The sequence below is a fragment of the Rhineura floridana genome, chromosome 4 (genome assembly GCF_030035675.1).
Source record: "Rhineura floridana isolate rRhiFlo1 chromosome 4, rRhiFlo1.hap2, whole genome shotgun sequence".
Lineage (NCBI taxonomy): Eukaryota > Metazoa > Chordata > Lepidosauria > Squamata > Rhineuridae > Rhineura > Rhineura floridana.
The window spans coordinates 68,914,880-68,941,187 of record NC_084483.1 but is presented as its reverse complement, the minus strand read 5'-3'; the positions used below and the strand labels follow the sequence as shown (position 1 = coordinate 68,941,187).

At 40.6% G+C, this 26,308-nt stretch overlaps 1 protein-coding gene across 1 annotated transcript; it reads left to right on the top strand.

Annotated features, from left to right (window-relative positions):
• The first annotated feature begins 7,493 nt into the window (after positions 1–7,493).
• AKIRIN2 (akirin 2) lies at positions 7,494–25,830 on the top strand. The gene is made up of 5 exons (XM_061623295.1): positions 7,494–8,204; positions 20,981–21,121; positions 23,660–23,809; positions 24,807–24,878; positions 25,151–25,830. Exons 1-5 carry the CDS (start codon positions 7,997–7,999, stop codon positions 25,159–25,161), a joined length of 582 nt encoding a protein of 193 aa, XP_061479279.1. The 5' UTR covers positions 7,494–7,996; the 3' UTR covers positions 25,162–25,830.
• Positions 25,831–26,308: the final 478 nt, after the last annotated feature.

The following is a 26,308-nucleotide window of genomic DNA, read 5'->3' as shown; positions in this document are numbered from 1 at the left end:
TTTCACTGAAACAAATAAAACAACAGTGCAGAAATTCCTAACTAAAAAAATGTTAGCATCACTATGAAATTACACATTGTCCTTGCATGGTCAAATCCTGGCATTTAGCCCAAACCTGATACCTGACATATGGTGCTACAACATGTAAGAACATAAGAACATAAGAAGAGCCTGCTGGATCAGGCCAGTGGCCCATCTAGTCCAGCATCCTGTTCTCACAGTGGCCAACCAGGTGCCTGGGGGAAGCCCGCAAGCAGGACCCGAGTGCAAGAACACTCTCCCCTCCTGAGGCTTCCAGCAACTGGTTTTCAGAAGCATGCTGCCTCTGACTAGGGTGGCAGAGCACAGCCATCACAGCTAGTAGCCATTGATAGCCCTGTCCTCCATGAATTTGTCTAATCTTCTTTTAAAGCCATCCAAGCTGGTGGCCATTACTGCATCTTGTGGGAGCAAATTCCATAGTTTAACTATGCGCTGAGTAAAGAAGTACTTCCTTTTGTCTGTCCTGAATCTTCCAACATTCAGCTTCTTTGAATGTCCACGAGTTCTAGTATTATGAGAGAGGGAGAAGAACTTTTCTCTATCCACTTTCTCAATGCCATGCATATTTTATACACTTCTATCATGTCTCCTCTGACCCGCCTTTTCTCTAAACTAAAAAGCCCCAAATGCTGCAACCTTTCCTCGTAAGGGAGTCGCTCCATCCCCTTGATCATTCTGGTTGCCCTCTTCTGAACCTTTTCCAACTCTAGAATATCCTTTTTGAGATGAGGCGACCAGAACTGTACACAGTATTCCAAATGCGGCCGCACCATAGATTTATACAACGGCATTATGATATCGGCTGTTTTATTTTCAATACCTTTCCTAATTATCGCTATCATGGAATTTGCCTTTTTCACAGCTGCCGCACACTGGGTCGACATCTGGGTCGACATCTTAACAATTCATTTGATTAGAATCCAAACCTATGTGAATAATACTTGGAACTCATCACTTGCAGCCCGACCTTCTTTTGCTAGTGAAGGGTTGCATCAGACAGGCTTGTGCTTGTGTAACTTCTAGCAGTAGAGAGTTGCTATGCTTCATTGTGTAGAATCATAGCAGCATGCTGTCAGGCAAAGGGCTGATGTCCTGGCCTTCCATCTCCCCCAGGGAGTTCTGTGGTGATGGTGTGGGAAACTCCACTAATGCAGAAGACTGAAGATCTACATATCACTGGCTGTGATTGTTTACCTGTGACTGTGATCTTGTTATGAATATTTAATATAGATGTAGAAAGCAAGGCAGGGAATTCCACAGGCATCAGGACTTCCTCCAATGGCATTATATCCCAATTTAAGGCCAAGATATGATGGGTTGCAGCTCATCTTATGTATTCCAGAGACTATTCTATACTCTTGTCATTAAATTATGAAATAAAATGAGCTCCCAGGAATTGGCATAATATTTAGTTGAGAAGCGAGACCTTGCTTCTCAAGACTAATCATGACCTTACTTACTGTTTTCCCAACAATCAGTGCTTAGACCATGAAATAAAAATCTTCAAGGGCTGCCAGTTTGTTTCCAGACACAATTCAAAGTGCTATTTCTGACTTTCCAAAGGCACTGGAACTAGGGTATCTGAAGGACCACGTACTCCCATATGAACATGGTTAGCTGCTATTATGATTTGAAGAGGCCCTACTCCAGGTGCTCCCACCTGAAGATGCAAGGGGTATCGAGGTCAGGGTCTTCTCTGTGATGACACCCCATCTCTGGAATTCCCTCCCTAGGCACATTCATCAGGCATCAATGTTACTATCATTTAGATACTAGCTGATGTGTGCGTATCTGTTATTGTTCACTTACGTTTTTATTTGGTGGTATTTCATGCTAGAGGTTCCAGATTTATATTATGAACTAGCCCTGCCTGAGAGTAGGGGTGAGGCTGCTTGTATCTTAGGGGAAGGCCTGTAGCTAAGTGGTAGAGCCCACACTTTGGATGAAGAACGTCTCAATTTCAATCCCTGGCATCTCTGGGTAGTGCTAATAAAGATTCCTGTCTGAAATCCTAAAGAGCCGTAGGTAATGCTAAGCTAGATGGCCCGACTTGTTATAAAGTAGATTTTCCATTCTAATTTACTTCAAAGGTTTTTACTGATGATTTGTTTCAGTATTGTTCCATTGGCTGTGATTTGGTTTTTAGTTATGGTGAAATAGTAGTTTTTGACTGTTTTATTTTGCAATAGCATAAGTAATTGCTGTAGGCCCTAAAGATCAACTAAAGGTCACAAAAGGTGGTGTATACATTTAAAAAAATAATAATGAAGGGAAAGGAGGTAGACGTCGGAAGCACAAAGCAGCCTGGAAGTTATACTTTTCTAGCTTTTTATTATCTGACCCCTTATCTTAAATATATAGAGCAGAGACAGGGAACCTGTGGGCTTTCCAGATGTTGTTAGACTGCAACTCCCATTAGCCCCAATGGGCAAAGATGGTGGGAGTTGTTGTTCAGCAACATCTGGAGGGCTCAAAAACATGGTAATCTACAGGTACAAAGAATCAGAATCTGCAATATTTATTATAAAAAAGAACTAGTATCTAGAGTAGTTCCCAAATTTTTTCCCCCACAGACCACTTGGAAATTGCTGAGGGTCTTGGCTGATCACTTAACGATTTCTCTGCCTGGTGCAGCAATTTTAATTCCATTGGATTCAATTTGTACTACAATAAAATACAATTTAAGAAATAAAATAGGCAATAAAATATAATGAAAATCAATGTGAATATTGAGATGGATGTGCCACCTCCCATCTTCAACGGCATATCCACAGACACACCATGGGCCACCTGAATGAAACTCATGGACCACAGTTTGGGAACCCGTGATCTAAAACATGATGCTGTCATCTATCCAAAACAGAGTTTGAGGCAGATTGTAAGAAAGCCCCAGCAGAAAACAGACTCTGTTACTTCCTGCTTCTATTGTCATAATTGCAACAGTGACCCAGATTACAAAACCTAGATGGAGAGCAAGTAATATTCACTTGGATGGGAGCCACCATGTAGAACTAAGGGATTAAATTATATATTCCTATACGTAAATGAAAGAACACCGTTAAGAGCATCTCAGATTCAAAACACATGTTAAGTAAGATAATAGTCATACATAATATAAATGAACCATTGTGTTAAAACTGATGAGAGGCCTCACTCCTGAGAAGTCAAGCAGCATTAATTCAACCCTAGAATCATAGAACAGTAGAGCTGGAAGGGGCCTATAAGGCCATCAAGTCCAACCCCCTGCATAGTGCAGGAATCCAAGTTAAAGCATATATTTATGAATGATTGATTATAAGACTTGCTGCACTAGAAAGTAAAGAAAATAAATGGTTAAGACTGAGCATACTAACCACTGCACCAGCACTAAATGATGACATTAGAGTAGCACAATAGTTTAGTAAGAGCTTATTGGTTTTTCAACAAGGCATTATTTTCATGACCAACTTCAAAATGTGTGTTTATGTTCTCAAGCAGTCTATAGCTGTGAGACTTAAACTTTGCCGAAATCCAGTTTTCATTCAAACACATTCTTATATTTTATACAGTATGGGTGATATTCAACGTTAGTCATACTCCTTGAAGTTCCATTCAGATAAATAAACTTGAGTAACTGAAGTCTTTTGACTGCAGTCCGAGCATGACTTATTTATTATTGGATTATTTTATTTATATCCCACCCTTCCTCCCAGCAGGAGCCCAGGGCGGCAAACAAATGCTAAAAACACTTTAAAACATTATAAAAAGACCTTAAAATACATTAAAGCAAAACAATGTTAAAAACATTTTTAAAAAGCTTTAAAAACATCTTTAAAAACAAACCAAAAAAGGGGTTAAAACATATTATTAAAAACATATTAAAAGCAATTCTAACACAGACACAGATTGGGATAGGTCTCAACTTAAAAGGCTTTTTGACTTAGGCTGCCATCCAAACCCCCTTTACACCAGGCCAACAGAGGGTGGGTGTTGGACGGCCCATAGCTGGTCCTCAGCATGGAACTCCCCATTCGGCTCAGTGAACAGGTCAGGTAGAAGTGCTGCCAGTGGGATCCCTGTCAGCAGCTTGCAAAAAGCCCCCAAATGGGGCATACTGAGAATGGGAAGGTGCTAAGCTGGGATTTACTGGATCCTGAGTCAGCCCTGCTGCTGCCACTGAACAGCATTGAGCCCAATCTGGAACTGATTACTGTGCCAGCTCCAAGCCTGCCCCCAGGCTTCCTTCCTGGCTGGTATGAGTGACAGCGCTGTGGATACACCACGCTTGTTAGCTGAATATTACTCTATGTACTTTGCTTGCTTTGACATGGTTAAAAAGTGGTCCTTCCTATATTATACTACAGAAAACATAGCTCTTTACTCTCTCTGTGTGTGGGTTATGTGCCTTCAGGTCGATTACGACTTTTGGCAACCCTGTGAATCAGCGACCTCCAATAGCATTTGTTATAAACCACCCTGTCCAGATCTTGCAAGTTCAGGTCTGTGGCTTCCTTTATGGAATCAATCCATCTCTTGTTTGGCCTTCCTCTTTTTCTACTCCTTTCTGTTTTCCCCAGCATTATTGTCTTTTCTAGCGAATCATGTCTTTTCTCGTTATGTGTCTAAAGTATGATAACCTCAGTTTCATCATTTTAGCTTCTAGTGAAAGTTCTGATTTAATTTGTTCTAACACCCAATTATTTGTCTTTTTCGCAGTCCATGGTATGCACAAAGATCTCCTCCAACACCACATTTCAAATGAGTTGATTTTTCTCTTACACACTTTTTTCACTGTCCAACTTTCACATCCATACATTGAGATCGGGAATACCACAGTCTGAATGAACCTGACTTTGGTGTTCAGTGATACATCTTTGCATTGAGGTTTCCAGTTCTCTCATAGCTAACCCTCCCCAGTCCTAGCCTTCTTCTGATTTCTTGACTATTGTCTCCATTTTAGTTAATGACTGTGCCAAGGTATTGATAATCCTTGACAAGTTAAATATCCTCAATGTCAACTTTAAAATTACATAAGTTTGTTGTTGTCATTACTTTAGTCTTCTTGATGTTCAGCTGTAGTCCTGCTTTTGCGCTTTCCTCTTTAACTTTTATCAGCATTCATTTCAAATCATTATTGGTTTCTGCTAGTAGTAATGTATAGTCTGCATATCTTAAATTATTGATATTTCTCCCTCCAATTTTCACACCTTCCTCTTGGTCCAATTCCGCTTTCTGTATGATGTGTTCTGCATATAGATTAAACAAATAGGGTGATAAAATACACCCCTCTCACATCCTTTCCAATTGGGAACCAGTTGGTTTGTCCATATTCTGTCCTTACAGTAGCCTCTTGTCCAGAGTATAGGTTGTACATCAGGACAATCAGATGCTGTGGCACCCCCATCTATTATAAAGCATTCCATTGTTTTTCATGATCTACACAATCAAAGACTTTGCTGTAATCTATAAAGCATAGGGTGATTTTCTTCTGAAATTCCTTGGTCTGTTCCATAATCCAGCACATGTTTGCGATATGATCTTTGGTGCTTCTTCCCTTTCTAAATCCAGCTTGGACGTCTGGCATTTCTTGCTCCATGTATGGTAAGAGACTTTGCTGTACAATCTTGAGCATTACTTGATTTCCATGGGATATTAAGGCAATAGTTTGATTATTACTGCATTCCCTGGGATCCCCTTTCTTTGGAATTGGGTTGTATATTGAACACTTCCAGTCTGTGGGCCATTTTTTAGTTTTCTATATTTCTTGACAAATTTTTGTCAAAATTTGGACAGATTCAGTCTCGGTAACTTGTAACAACTCTATTGGTATGCCATCTATTCCTGGTGATTTCTTTCTTCCAAGTATTTTAAGAGCAGCTTCCACCTCACATTTTAAAATTTCTGGTTCTTCATCATACGGTTCCTCCGTGAATGAATCTGTCACCCTTGCATCTCTTTTATATAGTTCTTCAGTGTATTGCTTCCATCTTCCTTTTATTTTATCTTGGTCAGTCAGTGTGTTCCCCTGTTGATTATACAATATCCCTCCTCTTGGTTTAAATTTCCCTTTAACTTCTCTATTTTAGAATGGGGCTCTTGTTCTACCTTTTTATTATCCTTTTCTATATCTATACAATATTATAATAGTTCTCTTTGTTCCTATGTACTAGTCGCTGTATTGTTGCATTTAGGGTTCTAACCGTGTTTCTATCTCCTTTTGCTTTTGTTCTTTCTTTAGCCATTTTAAGAGTTTCATCAGTCATCCATTGAAGTCTTTCTCTCCTTTTAACTAGAGGTACTGTCTTTTTGCATTCTTCCCTGATGTCTCTGACTTCAATTCATAGTTCTTCTGGTTCTCTATCAACTAAGTTCAAAGCCTCAAATCTGTTATTTATTTGATATATTGCTCTGTGATGTTATCTTATATTTTGGCATTATGAGTGCTTTGGTCTTCTTCTTTAGCTTTACTCTGATTTTTGATATTACCAGTTCATGATCTGTACTGCAGTCTGCTCCTGGTTTTGTATTTACATAAAGTATGGAACTTCTCCATCTCCTCCTACCAATTATATAATCAATTTGATTCCTATATTGACTATTTGGTGATATCCATGTGTACAGTTGTCTTTTTGGTTGCTCAAAAAAATGTGTTTGCAAGAAATACTGTACAAAGGCTGTAATCTTTCCCATAGCTTAAGAGTGATTTTTTTCCAGGAGAAAATGTGCTGCATTTAGCTAGATTTAATAATAATAATAATAATACAGTAATACAAAGAAATCAATTTACAGCCAGACCAAGGTTTTCTATCTGCATAATGCTTTTTGAGAATCAAATGTTCATTTTCACATGATCTATTTAAATCTGTTTATTTCAGTCACCATTGGCATTTAAAGTCATACATTTTTAGTGCTTTGTGTGCAATCTATTTTCTTTAACAAAAAGTGCCATCAGTGCAGCCATTTAGAAACGACATTCTTCTCCTCTCTCCAAGCTGGAAAACAGTCTAGAAGAACCGTATTATAAACCTGGGTGTCTTTTTTCCCGAGATCTTTTCTTGTTCGTTCATTCTCTCATTAATTCAACTTCCTTCATAATCTACGTTACGGTTTCAGAGACAGCTGAATGAAAACACCATTTCTTCTTTCCCCAAGTATTATGGCTACCGTTATTATTAAACACCATTAGCCATTTATAATTTGTACTACGCTCTGCCTCCCTTGCCTAACTCTCTTCCTGTTACTCCCAACATTAAAATGACCCACTTCCATTCCTTCACCCCGTTTCACTCGCATTCCTGAGGTAAAAGCTCCTCTGTGGGGATTTAAATTCTACCCGGAAGTCAAGTCCTTAACGCGATGCACAATGGGAAATATAGTTCCCCCTTGCCCTCCAGCTCATTTACATCTAGCGCAGCGAGATGACCCCAAAAAACCACAACTCCCTTGATGCTTTACGGCGGCCACCACCCCCGTGCTGCGCAAGCGCGCTAGTCAGGGCTGGTTTTTGAATCAGCGGCGTTGTTATTGACGCCATATTGCTGGTGTGGAAGAGTCACAGAGAGACGTACGACACCTGCCGCCGCGGCTATCGCTCGTCATCGGCGGCCTCAGGCCGGGAAGCCTCCCTTCGTGCCGCTCCCGCCGGCCTAGACACCCTCCCGGATACGGCCTGGGGAGGATTTGCCGCGGGCAGAGCCTACGAGTCCAGGCAAGCCTGGCCAAGCGCTACGGGCCGCTCCCTTGAGACACAGGCGGAACCGGCAGGAGAAAGCCAAGGCGGAGCGGAGCGGTGGCGACCCTCAGCCTGACGCGGCGAGGCACCTCCTGAAGCTCTTCCCTCCCCCGTTCCTCCTTCACCCAGTCTGTCAGCCCTTCCGGCCGCTCTCTCGGTGGGGAAGGCCCGGCCGGCTCAGCTGCTGCTCCCCCCTTCCTCCTCCTCTTCTTCCTCCTTTGCCGTCCCCCACCCACCTCGGCCATGGCCTGCGGCGCCACCTTAAAACGGACTCTGGATTTCGACCCGCTACTGAGCCCGGCCTCGCCGAAGCGGCGACGCTGCGCCCCTTTGTCCGCCTCGGCGGCCGCCGCCTCCTCTTCCTCGGCGGCCTCCTTCGCCTCGTCCCCGCAGAAATACCTGCGCATGGAGCCTTCGCCCTTCGGGGAAGTGTCCACTCGCCTCACCACAGGTAAAGAGGCCGAAGGTCCCCTTGGGTGGGGCTGGCATGGGGGAGAAGAAGCGCGCGCGGCGGCGGGGGGGTCTCCCCAGTGAGAGGAGAGGCCGCAGCTGTCGCCTCTTTTCTGTTTGGCTCGGTGAGGCCAGGACGGGCATCGCTTTTCTCCCTCGACGCCCCCTTTCTCTCCTCTTTCCAGCCACCTCCCTTCTCTTTACTCCCCTTTCCCTCTTCCTCTCCTTCCCCCCCTTCCCTCCTCCTCCTCCTCCCTTTTTTGGCTTTGCTTTCGCCGCGGAGTCGGCACAATGGAAATGGCCGCTCTCACCGCGGTGGGGGCGGGGAAGTGGCAGATACGGGAGAGGCCGCAGAAGGGGGGTTGATAATGGGGCTGAGCCGGTATATGTGTGAAGAGGGGCGGGGAGAGTTCGCTTGTCTCTCTCTACGTCGGGTTGTGTCTGGGAAGGGTTTTTTTCTCCACCGTACCTTTCTCTCCCATGGGAGAGGGCTGGTTGCTGTCGTTTGAGGGGTGATATGTATGTGGAGAGAGAAAGAGGAACTGGGAAATCATGGCTAGGAAGGCGAGGTCGTGGCCGGGAAAGAGCTTTCTCTTCCTCCCAGCCGTCTCCTTGCCCTTCTTTCTCTTCTCCCGGGGCAGACGATCGATTCGTTGCAGCCATTAACTCTGGGCGTATGTTGCCAGAGCCGAGACGGCAGTGCCGCCTCCTCGCCTCCAGTTCAAACACTGGGGGAACGGAGGGGAACGGAGTGGGGTCTGTCATTAATCACCCGTGGTAAACCGCTTGGGCAACGGCAGGAAAGAGCGAACGAATTGCATTTTTTTCTGTCTCTGCCCCACCCCCTTCCATTATTAAGCCCGATATTGTCCACGTTTCCAAGAGGGCTCAAATCAATAAAGGCATTCTTAAAAGAACGGGTGTTAATAGGACAGCAGATTTCAAACATCTCTTCAAAATGACAAGACTGCCATTTTTATGCTACATAATAAGAAATATTAAAGTGGCTCTCTTCCACCCCAAGAAATAATGAATTAGTGGCATGAATTAGTGCATTATCACCTTTGAAGGTATCTTGATGATTGCCCAGAGTATGGCTTCTGTTAACAGAGCCATCTGAAATCTTATTCCATGTATAGTGTTCATTTTTTTGTTTTGTTTTAAGGTATAAGGCATCTCTTTTCTTATGTTGTCTTTAATTCCAGTTCTCAAATTCTGTAATGAGTGTAGGTGCCATTATCTTCAGCTGAACTTGCTTGTATGAATGTTCTTATTAATGTGGCGTTTGGGTTGGATGATAAGATCATCTGAGATGGCAGACAGAATAATTTGCTGATTATTAATAAGCTTGCGTTTCCCAAGAGGTAATATTTTCATATTGTAAGACATCTGATCTGTGATAGCTTCTGTGCAACCACATTATTACAGAATGCATTCAGTTATCACATGGAAATGATTATTTGATCAAATTCTTATATTTGGGTTAAATAAACTCTGATATTGAGTACTGTTTTGTGGACTGGCTTACTTCAAATTATGTTGTCCTATTGTATATTCTCATTTTTGAGATGCTGAAATATATGGGACCATGGCCTATAACATAGATGGATTCAATATCTTATTTAACCCTGGTGTATTACCATTGCTTTTAATAGGATTAGTGAAGTGTAGTGGTTGAATTACATTCTGTCAATGGAGTATGTCTTCAGGATAGCAGCTTAGTTTGAATCATAAAGCAACTAAATATTGTTACATTTGCAAGTAGGAATGAAATTGAGTTATTTAAATACTAACATTTATTATTGGTGACCTCATTGGAAATAGAAATATCAATGCTATGAATATTTAATGTGAAAATTGATTTAGTGATGTGAATAGCTGGGCATGTCAAGTAACTGCAGTTTGCAGGCATTAGTGGTTAGGATTACATATCCTCTTGGAAAATTCAATGCTACTGAAAAATCCATATAAAGTATAAAACTAGGTATTTGAACGCTTATTAGATACGCTTCCTAAGATGGTAATTGGGTCTGGAGACCAGTAATTCCAGATAGACATAATTTAAGTCTGTTTCAAAATTATATAGCTGTTTGTCATTCAAAGGTAATTAATAAGTTTCTTTTAAGTAAATTTTAACAATATGGGGCTTCTGGCTTTTAAGACATAGTTTGAACTATCTATCTGATAACTTGGGTACATAATCTAGATTGTTACGCTTCTGGTCTCATAAACATAGGTATATGGTTAATGTAACTATAGTCAGTAAATTAAAGAATGGTAATTAGAGCCTTAGATGTGTCTATTCTTATATGCAAGAGAATGGGTGAAACTGTCTAGTAATGCAATACATTGCTCTAGCAAAAATTAGATTATACTAATTTAACAAAAGATTTAAAAGATCAGACAGCATATCAAATGTTCCTTTATGTACATTGTTGAATGACCAAGAACAATGAACTGTTCAGTGAATGCAGTACACTTAAACTTGCTGATGTGCTAGGTGTGATGCAAGGCTTGGTTACAATGCTGTCATAATAGGATTTTTTTATTATTTTAGTATTAATAAGGATTTTATTTCAGTTCCTTTACAAAAATTTGTAAAGGCTCTGGAGATAATTCTGAATGGCCTTAGAGTCCTGAACAGTTAGTTGTTGCTGAACATAACTTCCAGACCTGGAAAAGTTCACGGAGTACATCTGTTCTGCACACAACTCAGGCACCACTGGTGTGTTGCAATTCATAATTCACAGTGGGGGTTTTTTGGGAAATGTTACACTGCCCTAAATTGATTGAAAGCTGACTTAGTGTGTTTGTTTGACTTAAAGTTTATTTTAAAACGTATTTTAGAACCATCTTTTGGGCCCCGAAGGAGGCTTCTAGATCAAAAACATGAAAATACAATTTTAAAAGTTTGTTAATTAAATAATTAAAGCAGCATGAAAGGGCATAAATCAACATGGTTGGCCTAAATACATCATCCAGCAGGCAGAACAGCTTAAAACCATGTAATAACATGTTGCTGCTTTCCTAAAACTCAAAAGGTTAACTGAATCTCTTTCAGGAGAGATTTTCATGATCTGGATGTTGCCTCTAGAGATGATAGAATATAGAGCAAGGGCCTCAGATGGTAAACGCAATGCATGAGCCAAGTGTACAAGAGGCAGAGATGGGATGGGGTGGCACAGAGAGAAAGCTTTGCAGTGCTAACTCTGCCTGCCATGAGGTGCAATTTAGGATTGATTTTTCCCATGTGTCAGTGGCTCTTCATAGGAGAAGAAGGTTTCCCACCCCTGGTTTACTTTGAAGTTATTTTTATTGTTTCGACATGACAACTAAATAGCTTAAAGTTCCTTTGCAATATTTATATTTTAAGAAAGAAAACTTTGTAAAGTATTGAGTTTTAGCATGCCTGAAGAGCTTTGCATATAAATATGTGCTTCCTAGGTAGTCACTTGAAAAAAGTTGATTACAAGTTAGATTTTAGTTTTAAGCTGGTGTTGTATCAATTCCAGTTGACAAATTTGATTTGAATTGTATTCATTCTACGAAACAATGCATTCTAAAAGTAGAAACTTCCATGAAAAAAATATAATGGTAGAAAAACTATTTTAAAAAATGTTGTACTCCACATCACTGGCTGCATTGTGTTTGGGTCGGGTGCCTGCATTGGCGCAGTAGAACAAGTTTTATCCTTGATCAGTTCTGACATCTTTTGCTCATTTGTCAGAGTTGCTGTGTCAGCACATTAGCTGAGTAATATAATTTGTCATTGGAATTGGTTTGTTTGAAGCAGTTCAATCTATGGCACTGAAGGCCTTTGGATTTCTGTGAACTTAGGAGGTTGGATCTGGAGAAGAGTAGCAGACTTGTGCAGTGGGATTTTCCTGGTTCTCCTGCCTGCTCCTACAAGGTCCTACATGTGCGCATACACAGCCAAGCTGCTCTTGAGGGTGCTCTGGCATGGCATAAGATGGGACATGGGCTGCAGCAAGATGAGGAAATCTGAAGACTTCAAGGGGGCTGCTTTGCACGAGCAGAAATACCTTTCCACTCACTAGACATCTTTGGGTCCAAGCCATTCTAAGCATCGTTTTGGGTCAATCGTGCTTAATTAGGAAGAAAAACTAGCTTTGGAGATGGTGGTTGTGTCAGTAAAAATGAGGCCCCAGGTGCGTTGAATAGGTAAATAAGCACTTCATTGGTAGGAGAGGAGAGAGGAAACAGAGTAAATACTGTACTGCATCTAAGAGTTCTAAACATTGTTTGGACAGCTGTTGCTTCAGGTTTGTTCATGCAGGATTGGCTTTCCTCTGCTTCTTACTGATTTTTCTACTTGTTCATGTCTGAAAGAAATTACATATCTTAATACTTGTAAGACAAAGATTTAATTTCAGTGCAGTGTATTTACTTGGAGCAGGCACAGTAAAAAGTACTTTTTTCTCTTGGGGAACTATAGAGCTTTTTCCCATCTGGGAATTTCTGCCAAATTTTGCCAGATAATCTGTTTGTAAATCTAATTTTAACACCAGTCCAGACAACTGTAGCATTCTTATTCATAGGCCTTAAAATAAAATCCAATTAATTAAAAAAAAGAATAAGATCACCTGTCACAGTGGTATCTTGATGTTAAACTTCTGCTAAGACTGAAAACAGAGCTGTCTGGGCTATATGACTAGACTTTAGAATCACATGACTGAGGCTGCAATCTTACACATTGGGTGAGGAACTGTGGCCCTCAAGATGTTGTTGGACTCCAAGGGCAGTTTTCACCTAAATAATTGTGTGAGCAGCTTGTGCAATGGGACTTCCCTCTTCCTGCTCCTGCTCCAAATCTGTTCTGGAGGGTTGGGGGAACTCTCAGAACAAATTTAGGGGGCACACACAGGCAGGAGAAGGGGAGAATATTGTGTTGTGCAAGGAGAAATCTTGCACTGATGTGATGTTTGCCAAAGTGCTATGTTGAATGCAACTCCCAACTTTTGTTAGCCCTAGCCAGCAAAGCCAATGGTTGGGGTAATGCAGAGTTGTAGTCCAGCATAGTTGGAGGGCCATAGATTAATATTTACCACACTTTCAAGTTTGGTGAGACTTGTGTGTAAATAGGCCTTTGGATTGCACTATGAATAGAGCTTTAAATAAATTTTAAAAAGCCCTTGACATAGAAAACTAGCATTGTCCAGGAGGAGGATTCTAAGCTAGTTCACTCCTTGATTTAACTTGTATGGAGAATAATTAAATCATGGTGGACCCCCTTCTGTATGTACTCTGAAGGTGTTACAGGTTTATCACTTCAGTGAAAACTAGGCCAAAGTTGTAGGTGAATGGATGCTTAAAACAAGGTTATTGCAAAATCTTTTATCATCAGATACATGAATTTTTGCTTAGCTCTCATTGCTAATATTTCTCTTATTTTGCTGGTTCACATTGGCCTGTTCCTCCTGTAAGAATGAGGTATCTTTGAGTGTGCAACACACTTTCAGTGTTATTACCAAAGTCATCTCCACCCATACTTTAGTGTTTCTACATTTGGTCACCAGTCATGAAGAGTTGAGTATATGTACAGGGATATGTGTCCTAAGACTTTGGGACATTCTCCAGTAAGCTGCTAACCTAAACGTTTTTATTTGAACAAATAAAAGCACAGTGACTTCATATGATATGACCCGTGCTAATCCTGTTGTGTTTTATTTGAAATGTTGTAAGTCCTGCATTTTATAATACAAATATAAAGATGGTAGAGTTGGTAGAAGATACAGTTGATTGATTGATTTTGATTTTAATATTTCTTCCCCCTCTACCGGCCAAAAGGCCCTCAAGGCAGCTTACAAAAAATATAAAAATACACAAATAAAACATCAATAATATATCAATAAAACATCAATAATACAACAATAAACAATAAAAATACAATTTGTAATACAATTCAAAGTTAACACAAACTACCTCTCCCCTCACTTTGGCAAAATAGGTGTTATAGACATTGGGCTACTTTGCAAGGCTAGCCACACAGTTGATGTGCTGGTATAATGCTTTTTCTCAGTTACAGGAAGAAAAGGAAACTAGAGCTTGAGAAAGCATGTGGATGTCATGCTAGTGGCAGCTTTCAATAGTGTCCACATTCTGGGCATGTTTAATATACTCCTTTATACTGGTATCTCTGTACTAGTATTTTAGTATGTTTATTTTGTCTGGTTTTCCCTTTTCTCTCTTTTCCTCCTCTTAAAAGAGATAATTAATCACCAGCAAAAAAAGAAAATGGTGGTTGTACTGCTAATGTGATGAACTTGAGTTTCAGCCCACCAGTTAAAGCTCAGTTTTATTTCCAACATCTAAAGTAATGTGTTTGCTGCCATTTATCCAGTCAGTATACAGTGGAATATTTCAGTGGAACACGGTAGGGCATTTTTACATACATTTGAAATGTCAGGCCTTTAATCCATTACTGTTCCAAATGGAGGCTGAAGTGTGAAGTGACAAAGTAATTGGCATAATTTGATATGGAAGAGGTGTTGAAATGGAAGCGACAATTATTGTTGCACCATCTTTTCTTGTTTTTTTATAAATAATTTTTATTGATTTTCAAATTAAACATCTTCCATTACCAATACAACTGTTGGAAATAGAGAGGCATAAATAAAATATAACAAATAACTAACTCTTTCTCCTTTGACACACCCCACCCCACCCTTGCCCATCCTGGCACTTTCTAGATTATAAATTTTACAAACATTCTGTCTCCATATCTATTTGTGAATGTTAAAGGTTCTCAGTCAAAACGTTTACAGAACATACTGGGGAAGACAACCAAATGTCAATGGTGAATTAATTTTTTTTTTATTAACTCAAAGTTATAACAACTTTTAAGCGTTCCAAATATGAGCGTAATATGAGGGTGGCTTGTTCCCATGTTCATTTTGGTTGATGTATGCTACAAACGAGTACCATGTATGTAAATTTGTCTGTTTTGGTTGTACCTTGCGCGAACCAAAATTTAGTTGTTACTTTTTCCATGAAAGCCAGATACCAGACCTTTTGATAGCAACGTTCCAAGGTGGCTCCACTTAGATCCTTCCAATAAGTTGCAGTTGTAATCCTAGCAGCCATTAGTAAGTAGCCTATGAGATATTTATTTTTGAGATCTTTATTGACACCTACCAAAGGATTCAGAACTGCGAGTTGTGACGTCCTCTCTGGAACCGAGGCCATGATGTGTTGTATTTCCTCAAAGACCATCTTTTCTTGTTGAACAGAGTTCATGCATTGAGTGAGTGTGGAAATCTGAATATAATCAAAATTATTCTTTTGGGAGATTAGGGGTTGAATCCAAAATATGAGTGGACTTTCACATGCACAGTGGGGAGTTATCTTTCCCTTTTCCCTGCTTTACGTTCCCCAAAATCAGCTCTGAACAGTCTCCCAACCCTCCTGAGGTCATGCAGGAGAGGAAAGTGAAGCCTTGTTGCACCACTCTGTTTGCACAAGGGCAGCACTGGATTCAGCACTAGGAGTTGCTGCTTAGCAGAATCTTGAGTTGGTGATTTCCCTATTATGTCTCTTTTTTTGGGTGGGGGAATTCTTTCGTTCCTGTCCACCCCCGGACTGTTCTGTGCATATTAGTCTGTAATAGACAGTGCACTCTGTCTTGCTGATTGTACTGGATCAGCACAGCTTGAAGTGCTAAAATGTTGAAGAACTTAAAAAGAAGTAAAAGTACATTAATGTGGAGTGAAAACTGTAATTTGTAAGATTCAGCATGAAGTTGGTCACTTGAGCCTTAATCCAGCACGTCTTTGGGTGCTAAAAGTTTTCTCTTGATTTCCCCACTGAATGTGTGAGACTAGTGTGTGTTTCCATGGAGGCCGTCCCTACACCCAAGGCCCCTGTCAGCACATAATTTTGATTCCAGTACAGGTCTTTGAATGCAACAGCACACTCTCCACCTGCTGCTCTGTTTGCAGATAATTTTTGTATGTGTGTTGGGGTTCCACTCATCTGTGTAATGGCAAATGGGAATCTCTGGATCATGGCTATTGATATGAATGTGTCTTTTCTTGACAGCTATTTAAAATGTTAAACAACTTCTTTAAGGGGCTAGCTACTGAACACCAGATTTATCAAACCCAGAAGTGGTGATAAATCTCCACACATGGATAATCACACTGGCTGCTTTCAGCACTTGATTGTAGATTTTATAAATTCCTTAGCACTCAAATCCAGCCTGTGATTTTTGCCAGTCTTTTAGGTTTATTCGTGGTTGAAGCTCATGGAGTGAAGAGAAAACTTAACCTCAAGCAATGGTTTGAACAACATGTTAAGCCAAAACTTGGCTTAGAAAAAAGAAATGGGGAGGAGCAAAGTGACTGCAAGCTCCTTGCGGGCTCCAACCAGGCCATAATTTGGCTTAGTGTGATGTGCAGACTTGATTGGTAATTAGTGCAAGGTCACCCAGTGAGCTTTATGGCTGAGTGGGGATTTAACCTCTGGTCTCCCAGGTCTTAGTCAAACACTCTATCCACTACGCTATCCTGGCTGTTAGTGATCATAATTATGAAGTAGTGTATTTTTGGCCTTCTGACAGGAATTTTGCCATTGAAACTAAGCCTACAGTGTGATAAGTATGCAGGCAAATATTGATAGTGTGACAGGTAAACGTGGATGAAAATGACTGGAAGCATGGTTTAAATTGCTAACAAGTAACTTGCTAACAGTTTAAAAGTAGGATAACAACAACAGGTAAACACTTATGTTGGAAATGAGTGTGCTTCTTTTGTAAGGATAGTTTCCTGTACATAGAATGAGAAGCATATTCTGAGCATATAAATAATGTACCATTGGTTATTGGAGAGGACAAGTACTGGGACCATCATCCCAGTGTCCCACAGTCTGCTTTGGCTTCTGCCCTCAAGGCATGATTTAGAGATGCTTGTTGACTGGCCTTTACAGCTTCTTTTATATCCTATCCAACTTCCAGGCTGGACTAATACAGCCTCTTTATATTTTCTTCTGTAATGCCATGGGTAGGAGGGAAAGTGCTGGTACTCAGTTCTGGTGAGTACTGTAAAAAAAGCCCCAAAATGAACAGAATACAAAAGGGGTTGTTTTAGATAAGCATATAAGAGTTCAGTGTGAAGTTAGGCATGGGTTGAATCTTTTGAAGATTTAAAAGGAGGTAGGGATTTGGATGGATGCTGAATTTTTAAAAAAGTTCTTTCCTAAGGCTACAGGAAAAAAAGGGGGTGTGTGAACCCTGAATGCCAAAGGAGGGAGTTTCAATGTATTTATTGTATAAATTCTTTGAAGAATTAGCTTTATAGTATATAGTATAGGTGAAATGGGGATTTTATACTATAAAGCTAATTCTTCAAAGAATTTATACAATAAATACATTGAAACTCCCTCCTTTGGCATTCAGGGTTCACACACCCCCTTTTTTTCCTGTACGTCATTGAATGCCTTCCACCTTTTCTTCTACTTTCCTAAGGCTAGCAAGCATTCTATCTCTGGGCGTTGGCTATAGATTTCTTTTTGTTGTCTAGTAGATTCCTGATTGCTTGAACCTCTCAAAACCCTCTAGATCAGGGTTTGGTTAACCTGTGGTCCTCTAGTTGTTGTTGAGCTACCATTACCATGCTGCTGGGGTTGACATGTTTTGCAGTCCCAACAACATCTGGAGGATGATCACAGGTTAGCCACCCCTGCTGTAGATGTTGGAATGAAAGGAATATAATGTGGAGGGGGCATTCTAACAAGATGTTAAGCTAGTTTGGCACTAATATTGGTGAGAATCCCAAGAAACTTCACTGATTAGTTGAGCTGCTTAAAATCTAGTGCTGTCTACTTTATGACAACTGATTCTGTTGTTCTTTCAGTGTTACTCTAGCAAAGTACCATATCACATCTTATATAGGACTTCACAGTAATTTTGAAAGTTACTATTATGCCATTTGTTTTAGAATGGAAGATTTTTTTTTATGGTATAACTAAAAATGTATCATAAAGATAGTTCAGCTGGGAGCATTTCCAAGGTTAGTTAGTAGTAAAAGTGCCCAAGTCATGGAAGTGATGCTGAATATTTCCACAGTTGGTATCTGCAAGTTGGATAAATGAGGTGAAAGGCTAATTTAACTCTCTTAGTAGAGGAGAAGATGGTAATACAGTAGGGCCCCGCTTTAAGGCGTTCCGCTGATGCGGCGCCTTTCATTTTCAATTTTAAAGGGTTTTGCGTTTTCACGCGACGCAGCCCATTAAAGTCAATGGGGTTCCACTTTACGGTGTTTTCCGCTTTACGGCGGGGCTCTGGAACGGAACCTGCCATATAAGCGGGGCCCTACTGTACACCCCTCTGTGCCTGGCATGCAGGGAATTCAGGCACTCTGGATTGGTCATTGGGGACACAGGAGAGGAGAATTTCAGAGCAGGATGAGTTCTGGTGGCGGGGAGGAATGATACTAAAAGAGATGTGTGCATAATGATGCTCAGAGTTAGCATGTGAAAGTCTTTTCCCTGCCATACTGCAAGCTGAAATTAGAGGGTTTGGGGAATGAAGTGGGGGAGAGATGGTCTGCACTCAGGCAGATTACGCGCACACACATACGCACAGCAGATTTCTATGTCTTATGTGGAAGTGTCTACTTACATATACGTAACAAACTTACTAAAGGATAGTTATCTGGTTACCTGTAACAAGTAAGACACTTGTAGGAGAACATTGGCTTCTTTTCCTATGATTTTTTATTTGCAAATTTAACAATAAAAGGAAGGAGAAAGGAAACAAAGAAAAATGTTGAAGGGGCAAATTAAATAAAAAATGAATTACTACTACTACTAATAAACCATCATCAGTTTACATTACAAATACTGTACCCATAAGTACATGAATCTAGAGTTAAGCATATAAATTAATATAAACCCTCCAGATGTCCAAATAGGTATCCACTCGAAATTGATATCTGTATGAAGTTTGTTCAAATATAGCCAGGGCAATGAGGTCTTCAGTCCGTTGCATAATAGACAGTATTTATCATCCCATGCTCCAAGTATGAGTCTCTTAGCAACCATAAGGATTTGTAAAGTCTACTTTTGTTGTCCTATTATTAACCCACATAAAACTGGAATATAATCTAAAAGTGCATGGACAACTGCAAATGTCAAGGATTTTGCCAGTACAAAATTAATATGGACAACAACTTCAGGCTAGAGCAAGTACATTGCTAGACAAGCCCACATCATATACCTCAATGAGGTATTCTCAACATTATAGCTCCTGCATCTATTCTTTTTTAAAAAGAATTGTTTTTTTAAAAAAATGTTTTCAAAGAAGTTTTGTTTTAATGTATTTTAAGTTATGATTTTTAAAGTGTTTTTAGTGCTTTTGTTTGCCGCCCTGGACTCCTGCTGGAAGGGTGGGATATAAATCAAATAATAAATGAAATAAGTAATAAATATTTGTATTGGATAGTGCCTTCCTATACAAACGCTGTGGAGTCCAATGTACTTGAAATAATAATTTTTGCTGAATCAGTCTCAGAACATTGGCTTCTTCTGTGGATACCTCTCTGGGTGGAAGAGACAATCAGCTTCACTAAATTTGCCTTGTGGAGCAAGTGCTGCAGACCTGGCTGGTTGCTTTTCCCTTTTTCTAGTTGAAAGGGGTGGGGAAGTTTCCAAATCTGTAACCCACAGATACTTGCTGTTGCAGATAAATGTCCCAGCAGGCAGCAGTCTTGAGAAGAATATCTTTTGGATGATGGAGAGAAGCCATGATGAAAGAGACTGATACCCAATTAAACCTGTAGTGCATTCAGTGCACAGCAATGTTTCAGATTTAAATTATAGTGTGTACAGTGATGTTCACTGCAAAGCATGATGCACAGTTAAGTTTATTGAGATAATTGTGATGTGCAATAAATATTCAAATCTGCTTTGCAAAAGCAGCATGGATTCTCTTGCAGATGTGACCAAATCACTCTGATAGCATGCAGAAAGATAGAAAACTGCAGAAATAAGAAGGGGCTGACTTTACATATCTTGTTCTTGACTGTCTGGTGCCTTTAAAGTTAGACTGAATCAGGGAGGTGAAATGACACTGGCGATCTGTCATTTCACTAATTGTTTTCTAGAAGGTGGAGGAAATAGTAGGCAGGAAGTGGGTGCTAATGACTCTGGATGGACTCCATCTGTTCTATGAACAGAAGGGATTTTGATTCAGCAGACACCACTGCTAACAGAATGGGTGGAGCAGCATTTTTTTGCCAATTCCCCTCCCACTTGCTCCCTCCCAATCTGCTTCAGATGGTTGGTGGACCCTAAAGAACAGAATGGGAGGAAAAAGAAAGGGGGAATAATCAGAAATCACCTCTGCTTCTTTTGCTAGCAGAGAGCTCTGCTTGATCAAAGAATGGAAAGAATCCTTCTGTTCATGTAACCCTTAGGGAATAATTGCATACACCTCATCTTCTCATAGTTACTATGTATCATTTAGGAATTTCAATGGAGAAGAACACTGCTGGAAATTGTAATACAAAATTGCAACACTTGTGGCACATAAATTTAGCTTCTTAAAAGGTCAATGCCTCTGTAAGTGTAATTCATTGAAGAGAGTGATTTGTATCCTCTTGTTTTGAAAAGCAGTTTATAAAGAAATTTGATTTACTGTAGTGTGTCTTACAATATATATAGTTTAATATAACACAATATATATAGTTTAATATAACAGGCTTGGATTTTGAAATGTGGATCAGACTAATAAGCAGAAACAATATGTTTTCCTTTTTCTAGAGCAAATTCTGTACAATATAAAACAGGAGTACAAACGCATGCAGAAGAGGAGACACCTAGAAAACTTTCAGCAAACAGATCCCTGTTGTTCTACTGATGCACAGTCACAAGCATTTCTCCTTACTGGACCAGCTTTGCCAGGTGAAGATTTTAGAATAAACTTGCATAACATTTGATGTATCTGGGTTCCAGATGAGTGAGATTGGGCCTGGGTCAGTTAGATGTTTCGCTGAAAAGATTCTGTAGAAAAAATAGTTTTATTGGCCGGGGGGAGGAGGGATACGCTTTACTGCATTGAGTAGGGAGTAGGACTTGATGGCCTTATAGGCCCCTTCCAACTCTACCGTCCTATGATTCTAGTACTAAGATGGGGGCCAATAAGCTGATGCTGAATCCTGGTAAGATGGGGGTGCTGTGGGTAGGTGGTTCCTGGGTGCGGGAATTAGGTGTATAACCAGTTCACTGAGGGGTTGTACTCCCCTTGAAGGCACAGTTCATAGTCTGGGAGTGCTCCTGGATTCCAACTTGTCACAGGAGTCTCAAGCAGCTTCAGTGGCTGGGAGTGGTTATGCCCAGCTTAGGATGGTTTGTCAGCTATGGCTATTCCTGAATTGGGATAGCCTCTTCTCAGTTGTCCATGCTCTGGTGACCTTCTTCCTGGACTACTGGAGTGCACTGAACATGGGGCTGCCCTTGAAGACAGTACGGAGGCTGCAGCTAGTGCAGAATTTGCTGCTAGGTTGGTAAGTGGGGCAGCCTGATGGAACCATGTGTCACCAGTCCTGAGAGCACTGCACTGGCTTGCCAGTAAGCTATTGTGCCCAGTACAAAGTTATTAGTACCAGCATACAAGGGTCTGAATGGCTTGGGACCCAAATACCGAAAAGAGCACCTTCCCCAGTATCAACCATCATGCAGTACAGAGAGCTTCGGCTATCGGGTAGTATACAAATGCAATAAATAAATATAAATACTGTCAGCAGGGCAAGCCACTGGAGGCTGCCTGGTTGGTGCTAACCCATGACAGGGCCTTCTTAGTGGTGGTACCTCCCCAGTGAGGTTTGTCAGTCTCCCTTGCTATTAACTTTGAGGAGAAATTTAAAAAAAGTTCCTGTTTACCCAGGCATTTGATGGCTGAAAGTCCTGTCCCTGGCAATCCTGAAATTTTTAGTTTGAGAATAGGTGATTGCTTTTAGGAGTTTTAACAGACTTAAAAGGTTGTTTTTAACTGTTTTTAGATGTTTTAATTGTATTGTTGTTGTACTGTTATGTTTGCTACCCCAGATGCCAGGTGTGGGATATAAATTTAATTAATAAAGCAGTAGAAAGAAAAGAATTTTCACAAGAGGTCCTTTATCTAATCTCTTTTCCAGCAAATAATTGAGAAAATACATTTTTTAAATAGGCTGATAAATTTGAGCAACATATGGCTAATATTTTTGAAAAGAGTACCAAAAGTTGAGTGTAAAGTGAGAGTGCCACACTATATACCAGGGATAGGAAACCTCCTTCAGCATGAGAGCCATCAGGCTGATGTACAGGCAGGCCAGCAGAGATCCTTCTGCCTGACTTTTAAGTAAAGAACATAATTTTTACCCACCCCAGCAGTGAATCTTTCTCTTAAAGATCAGGCAACATTTCTCTTGTTTCTGATCTTACTGCTGTGTCCCATAGTGCCAAGATTGGAGATAGATCTATGCCTGCCACCTTTTACTATCTAAGAGCAGGCAGATGCCCATTTTGTATCATACTGATAAGCACCACAGCACTAAGATCAGAGATATTTATCTCCAGTCTTAGTGCTGTGGTCCTTAGGGCTTAGATCAAGAAACAGATTCCTTACCTCTGATTTTAGTGCTTAGAGTGGAAATAACAGATCTCCGTGAACTGATAGGTGGGTATGGTGTACCCTGAACAGCCTTGAAAGCCATATTCAGAGGCTGGCAGGCCTAACAAGGCTCACAGGCTGGAGGTTCCACACTGCTGCTATATACTGTATTTATGCTTATAAAGTTTTAAGGGATGGTGGTTGATGAGAACACTCTTAAATTCCTTAGCTTGGGAAAGCTTCCTTTTCTCGTTCTCTAATGTTATTTTTTTCTGTCTCACATTCTGTTTGATCAGTTGTATTTTACTGTATCTTAATATGCTGTTTATTGCTTTGGGGAGACCATTAGTCTGAAAAGTGGTATGTATACAAGTAAACTATCATTTTTGCTTTAAGGCTACTGAGCTGGGAGGAAGGCTGGCAAGTAGACCAAACTATGCCAGAGCTAGGCCTATGGGCCCTGCTCCTTTCCAGGGGTCCTACAGATTCCTGTTACCTGTACCATTTGTGGCATTCATGTTACAGTTTAGTAAAGCATGATATATAGAATATATAGCAGATGGGACACTAATAAGCCATATTTTAAATGTTTGCAGACAGTTTACCTTGTGGATACGCTGAGCTTTTGCAGACACACATTGCTGTAAATCATTGACAGGCACTTAAATTAAGACCCCTGCATTCAAAAACCTTGTTGCAGATAAACCTACACTTTGGATTGTGGCAGAAGTTGCTCACACTGGCCAAAAATCCGATCATGAAAACATCTGCAAGTTATTCTATACGCTGATCCATAATTAGGAAAATCTTTAAAATATACCTTAATTACCCATGAAAATACTTATTCATAGGTACTTCATCTGCAGCAGCATCGCCACTGAAAAAAGAACAGCCCCTCTTTACTCTCAGACAAGTTGGAATGATATGTGAACGCTTGCTCAAAGAACGTGAAGAGAAAATCCGTGAAGAGTATGAAGAAATTTTGACCACAAAACTTGCAGGTGTGATAAAAATAAACAATGTATGAAATTGCAGAAATGATATCCTAGTCCAGCCTTTCCCAACCAGTGTGCCTCCAGATGTTGGCAATGCTGACTGAGGCTGATGGGAGTTGTGGTCCAACAACATCTGGAGGCACACTGGTTGGGAAAGGCTGTCTTAGTCAGTAGTGAGCTCTTGTTATAACTGTCTGTCTTCCGGGCAGCAATTGCAGCTGAGTTCACATGAATTGGCTCTATCTTGAAGAGTTAGGGTTGATCATTGTCCTTTTCAGTTTGCTGCCAGGCACATAAACATGGGGATGGGGAACCTGTGATCCTGCATATGTTGCTTGACTACAACTCCCATCCCATGGTGGGACTGGTGGGAGGTTTGAGTGCAACAGCATCTCAGTGTTGACTGGTTCCCCACCCCTGCTGCAGTATGTCAGTCACAAAATGATGATTAACCAAGTTGTATTCTTTCATCGTGATGATGAGTAGAAAAGGTAACATGGCTTGGCTGCATGAGTTTTCAGGTGTTGTACTAAAAATATTCCAGATTTGCATGCTCATCGCATTTTGCTCTGGGTTTCAGTTTAAGCCCTTTCCCCTTTTAGTGAACTGTTTGTATAGAAAGCACACTTCTAGATCTGATGCTTTTTTATCTGCTGTTTAATGATTACAGCAGCAGTGGCAGATGACATGGGGGTTATGATGCCACCAGTTTAGTCAGCTGTATCTATCTGCCCACACAAATGGTCAAAAGAGTTTTTCTATGGCTAAAGGGAGGACACAAGGCCCTCCTTGACTTGCTTTTATTACATCTAAACAGTGCTTTAAGGGGTTAAATTCAATAGGTGCATAAGCACAATGTAGAGGGAGTCCAGACAGACACACACACTCTTAGTGTAGTGTTCCTGATGTGAAGTGTTTCCTTTTTCCTGTACTGATTTTGTTCTGTAGATACTCAAGTGGTTGTTATGTATGATAACTCACTTGGAATATTCCTTGCTTATAGAACAGTATGACGCTTTTGTGAAGTTCACGCATGACCAGATCATGCGACGATATGGAGAACAGCCTGCAAGTTGTAAGTATTTTGGGCCATCTCCCATGTGGTTTCAAAGGAACCAACAACCCTTCAGAGCAGATTTGGGGTGGGGAGCCACCGGGGGAATGGGAAGAAATGGCTTCTTCCGCTCCCTGTGCGAGGATCCTGTGAGCATGGCTTTGTTTGCTGGAATCTAGGATCCACACATTGGCTTTCTGTATGCTGAGGCTAGTTGCAGTTCAGTGCTTGGCTTTAATCTTAAAATTTTGTCAGCCGTTCTCCCTGATGTGATTCTTTCTTTCTCTTTTCAGATGTTTCATGAATCATGTTTTCTGCATATGTGGGCAGCCCTGAAACCCTGTTCTATTGTTGCAAGCTGTCCTTTAAAGACTTGCAGCAATGCCATATTCCCCCATTCCCCTCTGTATACACTGGTTATTTCAAGCTTTTGTCAGTGGCAACCACTCTTATGCAGCAACTGGTTTTGGATTGCTCCCTGATGTCAGTACCACCTGGATGTGGACCTTTGCTACTTGTTAATACCAGTGGTCTCATTTGCTGCATCATTACAATTTGGCTTATGTTAATAACTTTGAAAAGTAAAAGGATTAAAGCTGGTGTACTAGAACTCTGCCCTTCACTGGTTGTGTAAATAAAAGTGTAGAATGACACTTCCGACTGAAGTTAGTGTGGTTTTCATAACTGTGCACTGCAAAGCTATATTCACAGTTAAATTAGAATGTAATTCCTGGACAACTTTTAAACAAATAGCCCACAGTACTGCCTGTGAAATAGTGAAGGAGGGCATTTCTGTATTCCATGACTTTTTGGGGGGTTAAGAATGGGTTTATATAATTTCTCATTTTTGTAGGTTTTATTTATTCTATCAGTCTTTAACAAATGTTTATTGCTGCAATTTTTCAGTGTATCATTGTTTTACTGCCCTTGTAGTACTGGAATTTAGTTGAAAGAATAAAACATTTACTTCTAACCTGTGTCTTTTAATCTACAGGTGGCATTTTGCCACCATCTGAATGAAACAGCTGTGTGAAGTGAAACTTCTAACAATTGTTAGCTGATAGTGCAGGAAGAAAAAGTGAAGAAATTGGAGGTTTAGACACCTTTGATTTGTTAAGGTCAGCTGGCCTGCTGACCACTGTGAGGCAGACTCCTTGTGTAATTGACCAGGAGCTGATAACTGGAATGACTTTCTGAGCCTCTGAAATGAGCCAAGGTTCTTTCCTATAAAGTGAAGTCACAAGGACTTTTGAGAGAACCTGCCTTCACATCTTTTTGAAAGTTTTCCCTGTCCCAAAGGCATGCGAAACCAGCTCACATGTACCTGTAGCAATAAATCACATTGCATAGAAAGCAGTGCCAAGGTGAACAGATATTCCCCTTCTGTAAGACCTACCAATGCTATTTGCACGAATACTTACATCAACATATGGATGGGGTGTATGTTCAAA

Coding starts and splice junctions, on each gene's coding strand:
- AKIRIN2 (XM_061623295.1), top strand. CDS start 7,997: ATGGCCTGCGGCGCCACCTTAAAACGGACTCTGGATTTCGACCCGCTA. Junction 21,122..23,659: donor TACTGGACCAGCTTTGCCAG/GTGAAGATTTTA, acceptor ACTTATTCATAG/GTACTTCATCTGCAGCAGCA. Junction 23,810..24,806: donor TTTGACCACAAAACTTGCAG/GTGTGATAAAAA, acceptor CCTTGCTTATAG/AACAGTATGACGCTTTTGTG.